Here is a 7,425-nt window from a genome sequence, read left to right on the forward strand (position 1 = left end):
ACACAATGATTTTAAATCAAAAATGAAGCCACACAGAATTGAACTTGTGACATCTTAACGGAAATTAAAGCGCCTAACCAGTTGAGCTACACAACTGCGCTTGTTAAGTGGTGTCACTCTAATAAAGTTATCTACATTTTCCTGATGGATTTTAATTATATACACTTATTTAGTAAAATTTTCTGATCAAACGGTGTCACGTGACACCGCTTGGGCTAAGGTAGATCCGCCCCTGGTGTCCGCTTACATCATCTCTGAAAAAAGATATCCTCCGCATATAACAAACCTCCCATGTTGCAGCGGAAGTCATACTGAGCTCCCTCTCCCTTTGTTTCAAGCTTTGTTCTTCATTGTTGCTTTTCGCTTTGCTTCCCTAAGAGCTTTTCTCTTCTCTTCCCTGTACAAATGTTTTTAAGACAAGAATAGGTTATATGATCTGAAATTAAATCTCTGTTCTATTAGCACATCAGTGTTTAACAACTCGTGATCGTGAAACTAAAAATTGTACCTAGCTTTTGCAATTTCCTCTCTAGGAGGGGGTTTCTTCTTTTCCCTCCTTTTTGTCGCCACCGATTGGTTTTCTGCCTTCCCATTTTTTAGTTACACCACCGTGTTGTCCAACACCTTTCTTATCTGAATGCTTTTGGACATCCCTCTTCCTCATTTTATCACCCGCCACTTCTTCATTATTCCCATTCTCTTTTGCAATCCCCTTTTGCTCTGAATGCTTGTCATCCCCTTCAGAGTTCTGCTGGTCACTGCTCTGAATGGTTTCAGCATCTTGTGTTTCTTCAGATTGAACCGACGATTTTGCAGCAGACTTGGAATTGCTCATCTTTTTCAACTGATGAAAAAAACAGGAGATATGGGGCAAAATGTTCTAAACTGAAACAGGGCAAATTGTTTTCAACTGAAACAAACTTGCAGCAACTCCAAAGAAGAGCTGTTTCTAATCTTTCATTTGTTTTTAACAAATGTGACAATCCCACTTTATTTTTCAATCCCAAAACAATAATCATTTCTACTTTTTTTTAGAAGTAAAGATTCATAATTATTCAATTTCCACAAGCTTAATGAAAAGATGAATCCAAGGCAACAGGGAGATTGACGAGGATGTTACTCACCGCATTGGAGCGGGGTGGATGAGATGGAGGCTAGCTTCGAGGGTTTTATGCGATAAGAATGTGCCGCCTAGACTTAAGGGCAAATTCTAAAGGGTGGTGATTAGACCGGCTATGTTGTATGGAGCTGAGTGTTGACCCGTCAAGAAGTCTCATGTCCAGAAGATAAAAGTAGCTGAAATGAGGATGTTGAGATGGATATGTGGGCATACCAGGAAAGACAAGATTAGGAATGAAGTTATTAGGGACAAGGTGGGAGTGGCATATGTGGAAGACAAGTTGCGGGAATTGAGGTTGCGATGGTTTGGGCATGTGAAGAGGAGAGACATAGATGCCCCGGTCAGGAGGTGTGAGAGGTTGACCATGGCGGGCTTGAGGAAGGGTAGGGTTAGGCCAAAGAAGTATTGGGGAGAGGTGATTAGGAAGGATGTCATTGCTTCCCCTAACCGAGGACATGACTAGCGATAGGAAGGTGTGGAGGTCGAGAATTAAGGTGGTGGGTTGACAGGTAGTTGTGAGTTTACCGGTAGTACTAGTACTATTCTTGTATTCTTTTATTCTTAGTTCTTTATTACTTTGTTATGTCACTCGCTTCCATTACTTATTATATTACTGTTGTTATTGCTTGTTGCTTTATTTTTACCGTTTCTTTAGCCGAGGGTCTATCGGAAACAGCCTCTCTGACTTTATAGGATAGGGGTAAGGCTGCGTACACACTACCCTCCCCAGAACCCTACGTATGGGATTAAGCTGGGTTTGTTGATGTTAATGAAAAGATGAACTGTCTGTTTGACATGAATGAGGCTTGAGTTCTACGCACGAGTATAGCACCCTAAAAACTGAAGAGATACATACAAAACCGAGTGTGTATAGTGTTCAAAGAGATTTATTGCTTACGGGCAAAACTATATAAAACAAGTAGAACAAAAAGGGGGAAAATTATTTAGAAAAAAAGAACACTATCAGAGGACAATTGGATGATACGACTAAGACAGAATAAGTAATGTGGCCTGTTCACTTGGGACTTTACTGTGATCAATTTTAAGAATAGACATCAATGGACAGTAAAGATAGGACTTTGAATCCTCAATTACAGCTCTCTCAACTTGACAGCACATGATATCAACAAATGATACAGCATACCTTGGCTACAAAGAATCCATCCATGTTGTGAACATGAGGATAGAATCGCCTAGTCTTGTCCAAAGATGTGTGGAAACGGTGCTGCCTAAAGCGAATAAATCTGGGACTCAAAAGCAGCTTTAATTAGTTGTAGAATTAAACAACCTACTAAGTAAATGCACATAAACAGCACAAGCTATTATACCCAGGCCTCTCAAAATCAAGTCCACATGGCACAAGTTTAACATCCCTCTTCTTAAGTGCATAGTCTATAACTGCTTCATTCTGCAATAATCAAGTTAACCAAAATAAGTAGAAATTGACATGCATACAAACACTTAGAAGAAAGGTACCCTTTTTTTTGAAGATTCATTTAGAAATATAAGTTTATAAAAATACCTCGTCAACCATAATGGAGCAGGTAGAATACACTACGTATCCACCTGATTTTGAGTTGGCATCAACCATGTCAATTGCTGCAAGTATCAGTTCCTGCAAATGAAAATTGACAGGTGAAAAAGGTTTCTCAAAAGCAAGTAAGCAAATGAAACAGGGGAATATAAGATTAAAAAACACATTATGGAGCAAAATTAACAAGATGAACCTTCCAACACCCTCCTGCTTTGGGAGGGTACAGATAATAACACCCCCCCCCCCCCTTTCCCAAAAAAAAAAAGGCAAACAAGGCAACTAGAATTGCAATATCTGTCCCCTTATATTGCAACAAATAAGATCAATGAAATCAATCATTAGAAACAAAGAAGAAAAAATGTTCAAGTCTCCTAGCAACTTAGTCTCTCCAAAACTACAGATTTTCAGAACCAGTATTTGCTAAAAGCCCGAGAAGTCAGATGCTGGCAATATAAATAATTTAAAATTATTTTTTTATCAAGCTGGCAATATACTTTATTTTTTTATAAGTAATCAAAGATTTTATAAATGCTTGCACTAAGCCAGTGCAACAAACACATATGACATAACTACAAATTGTGCAAATCCCCTATTGTGCAAATACCAAGCTGGAATATTACTTTATACGGGTTCTCTTATGAAGCATGACAAGCTCTCAAGTATACAACCAGTTCATGGAAATTATCATGATATCCTTCTACAGCGCAAATAGTTGAAAGTCTACAAATATGAATAACACAAAATCACCAAATTTACACGTCAAAATCATTTGTACCTTCTGCAGCTGTGAGCAATTTTGTATATCAGCAGCATTTTTGGAAGTTTTAACAGACTCATCCTTGGAGATTACCTGCAGAACAAATGAAATTCATAAGATTAAATTTGATTGCAGACAAGACAAGCATTAACATCAAAACATTACCACATACCCCAGTGCCACTGCAGGGAGCATCCAGCAGAATCCTATCAGCAGTATTCTGACCCAAAACTTGAGGCAGCTGAAATGATTTCCAGACAAGGTTTTAGTATTAGATCACAGGACTTTGTCATCACTATGTAAACCAAGAAACAGATGGACACAAGGACAACAAATCTTTGTTAGATCAGTGGATGATGCTCCATGAAATTAGTGCAGAGCTACTTCAAATGAGTGCTCATAATGGGCAAGGTTGAACAACACTGTCCAATATGAAATATAAAGGCACATAAAAATAGAAGTGCAGTAAGTTCTAAAGGAAAGATTGCAAAATACTCCAATTCTAACCTCTCTTCCATCATAGTTACATACAATGGTGTTTGTTACCCCCATACGATGTAAATTAGCAGTGAGCGATTTAAGTCTTGACTCCTTCATCTCATTTGCATAAATAATACCTAGTTTTCCAAGGTGAAATATGTCAGTGTCGACTGAAATGGCAAACGCTATTAATCAATAATTTAGAACATAGGGTTATACTTACAAATAACTCCAAAAGCAGAACCAGGGTGAAGAGAGAAGTTAAAAAATAATATATCATGGCAAACATTGTTATATCACAAAAGCTTATGACAAACAACAGGAAGTATATAATGCACATCAGGAAAAGATATTCATTCAATATATATTTGAGAAACCAACAAAAATCTGAAGAAATTCACTAAAAGCAAACAGATTGGCAACTCAGGTTAACATAAACTACTTTGACTATGAATGATGTACATGAGCGCATCGTAAAACAGAACAAAAGCATCCAGTAAATTTTGGTTCGCTGCATTAGAAATTAGAAGAACAAGAAAATGAAAACAATGAGTTTTTTTAGTAAGGAAATGGAGAAAATGAATGTTGACACATGGGCTGCAAAATGTATTTAAAATTCATTCACCCATCGGTATCCATAAACTATTGATGCATTATGGAGAAAATGGACTTCTGCACAAGAATACAACAACCATTAATTGCAAATGAATACATACCACTATTTTTCATCAGTGCAGCAACATAAGTTGTTTTGCCTCCAGGAGCAGCACTGCACCATGTAAAATTTGCCCACTTTAGAAGCACAAAAGTTAACAAAAGAATACAACTTTCTGCTTACTGAACTAAGAATTAAAAGCTTGCAGAAATTGTTTTACCTGCTCTCTCAAAAGAAAAGATATCAAAAATGCATAACTTGAACCTAAGACGGACAAAACGATATCCAAGACAAAGTTGCTGATTTAACGAAGGTTGTAGCTTAGTGGTCAACAAAGTGGCTTGAGAACCATGAGGTCTCTGGTTCAAATCCCAACGAGGAAAAAACATAAGGTGATTTTTTCCCATCTGTCCAAGCCTTAGCGAACAGAGTTACCCGGTACCTGTGCTAGAGGGAGGTAGCAGGTACCCCGTGGAAGTAATAGAGGTGCGCGCAAGCTGGCCCAGACACCACGGTTATCAAACAAAGAAGAAGGAGAAATAACAATTGAAAGAGGAAAAGAAGATGCTTTATTTCTTCAATAAGCTTTTTCCTACACTATCCAAATATGCACTGGACAACTCTTTCAGCAATCAAACTTGATAATTCTTACTGATACACAAAAAATAATAAATCATAAAAGATATCAGTTCAAAACTAACTGAATACTAAAAAGTTCAATGATAGACAATTGAAGCAAACATTTTTTACACAAAATTATTTACTTACGCCATATCAACAACACGCTCATTCTCCTGAGGGGCAAGGGCCGTTACGGGCAGAAAAGAGCTCGCACTTTGGAGCTGTAAGCAAGTTATTTTGTTAAAAATAAGTATGACGGTTGAATACTAAGAGCAAAGCCACATTTTAAAGTGTAATGTTAGGATTGGATACCATGTAATGACCAGCCATATACTCAGGAGTGGCACCAACTGGTACTTGAGAATCGTACACAACTAGTCCAACCTACAAAGTCAAAAATTCATATGCTAAAGTAAGCAAGGATACATATGAAAATAAGAAATAACAGATCCAAATTGACACCGAAATAATGGGTCAACCCAAAGAAAAGAAAGAGAATCACAGTTAATCCTTGTACCTTTGACCATTTGCTTAATGGGTCCAAATTGACACCTCTGTTCAGAAGAACACCAGCTAAATCCCGTCTGCGAGTCTGAAATCCCGTCACAGCCATACACTATGAGTCGGCCATCAGAGCGACAAAAGGTAAGGATAGAAGAGAGGCACAGAAAGACATGACCTTTAAAGTGTTTGTCCGTAGAGAAATAGGGCGGGGCTTTTCAAATGCTTCAATAAGTTCAATCAGCTCAACAGGGGGAAACATCTGCAGTAAGGTCAACACAAAATGCAACTTGAAAAGGGAAAGAACGAAAGGGTGCAGAGTCTAGACTACTTAAGCTATAAATTACCTCCACTAACACCTCAATCAGAAAATCATTGTATCCATAATATGAACCCAAGTCCCTTTTAAGTTGATCAACATAATCCTTCCGTGTCACACCCTCTTGCCTCAATGTCTTAAAATTTGAAAGCACTCGAACAACTGCATTTATATTTGAATGATAAACTTACCTCTGAGAAGAAAAAATAATTTGGAAGGGAAGATGAAGGAGAAGAAACTCACTCTCTTTTACCCTCCTTTGGAGATTAGAGAGATCCGGGGGTCTATGTGTTTCTTCTTCAAGCTCCTAAATTATACGATGACATATTCAGCATTCACATAGTTTTTTTCCTGCACGAGTGTAATCAAGAACTTGAACATTAAGCAAACCTCAGTTGTTGGCAGTCTGAACTCATCAGCTTCTTCCTTAATATTGAGCTGCAATTCTGCTTCAGCGTCCTCCTTTACTCTTTCCGTTTCTTCATCAATAGCTTTTGACTTCCTTACAGGATCAGTATCATCTGCATCTGAATCAGAATCAGAATCTACATCCGAATCTGCTGAACCATCGTCTGCAGCAGAAATGACAAAACAAACAAGAATGGCTAGTGAGTCATAAATCTCGGTAAGATTGCTAAAATTAGAAAATCAATGCACTAGTCAGTAGAGTACCAGCATCACTACTTGCTAATATATCAGCAGCAAAGGGGTCGTCCAAGTCAGAAGACATGTCAGAATCTGAGTTGATTTCCTGCTGTTCTTCAAAATCCCCATCTGTTCCTTCACCGTCACTAATAAAAAGATCTTCCTTTTCAAGTTGCTTCGGTTGCAGAGGTTCCTTCTTTTGCTTCTTCTTGGTAGGGTTTTAACAAAAGTACAAATATTTAGCCTACACAATTAAATATTTAACATGTAAAAAATTCCAGGTTTTAACAAAAGTACAAACTTTTTACAAAAACTTGTACCGCAAAGAAAATCAACAAATTCCTATTCTATAATCTACAGTACTTAAATTTTCAATGAAATGCTTAGTACAAATATTTAGCCTACACAAAAATAATTTTGAGCATATGAATACAAAGTAAAAACAACCTAATACTGTACGAAAAATAAAGAAACTTATACGTAAGAAGAAGGGCGGCTCTAGGGTAATATATCAGCAGCAAAGGGGTCCATAATTAATTTGGGTAATATATTTGTGCGGCCCCCAAATATTTAAGGCCCAAAAAATAAGAAGCACTGCTATATTATTATATAATATATAGTCCATAATTTATATTTATATAATTATTAATAAAAGATTTTAAATTTTAATAGTTTTTAACATTTGGTAGACCTAAGATTGAGTGAGTCAATGGGATAAATTTTTTTCACTAAATTAAATAATATATTTACCTTCTCATCAATTTTATTTTTCTTCCTTTATGTATAGTCTTTT

At 37.0% G+C, this 7,425-nt stretch overlaps 1 protein-coding gene and 1 pseudogene across 1 annotated transcript; one reads left to right on the forward strand and one right to left on the reverse strand.

The window, feature by feature from the left end:
* Nucleotides 1-327: 327 nt before the first annotated feature.
* LOC104106851 (26S rRNA (cytosine-C(5))-methyltransferase NOP2B-like) lies at nt 328-6,876 on the reverse strand. The gene is made up of 17 exons (XM_009615495.4): nt 6,660-6,876; nt 6,378-6,559; nt 6,231-6,294; nt 6,016-6,149; nt 5,847-5,930; nt 5,685-5,759; nt 5,480-5,551; nt 5,315-5,388; nt 4,608-4,660; nt 3,919-4,028; nt 3,584-3,652; nt 3,430-3,504; nt 2,643-2,735; nt 2,449-2,528; nt 2,265-2,364; nt 509-844; nt 328-397 (listed from the first exon to the last, which is right to left on the reverse strand). The coding sequence occupies exons 1-16, from the start codon at nt 6,715-6,717 to the stop codon at nt 530-532; spliced, it is 1,638 nt and encodes a 545-aa protein (XP_009613790.1). The 5' UTR covers nt 6,718-6,876; the 3' UTR covers nt 328-397; nt 509-529.
* LOC138893431 (uncharacterized) lies at nt 1,054-1,741 on the forward strand (annotated as a pseudogene).
* Nucleotides 6,877-7,425: the final 549 nt, after the last annotated feature.

Source organism: Nicotiana tomentosiformis, chromosome 6 (assembly GCF_000390325.3).
Source record: "Nicotiana tomentosiformis chromosome 6, ASM39032v3, whole genome shotgun sequence".
Classification (NCBI taxonomy): Eukaryota; Viridiplantae; Streptophyta; class Magnoliopsida; order Solanales; family Solanaceae; genus Nicotiana; species Nicotiana tomentosiformis.

What these genes read in the sequence shown, in the direction of transcription:
- LOC104106851 (XM_009615495.4), bottom strand. Translation starts at nt 6,717, where the DNA reads ATGTCTTCTGACTTGGACGACCCCTTTGCTGCTGATATATTAGCAAGT. An exon ending in CCAAAGGAGGGTAAAAGAGA is followed by an intron (nt 6,150 to 6,230) that starts GTGAGTTTCTTC and finishes ATATAAATGCAG; the next exon opens with TTGTTCGAGTGCTTTCAAAT. An exon ending in GAGCGTGTTGTTGATATGGC is followed by an intron (nt 4,661 to 5,314) that starts GTAAGTAAATAA and finishes TACATGGTGCAG; the next exon opens with TGCTGCTCCTGGAGGCAAAA.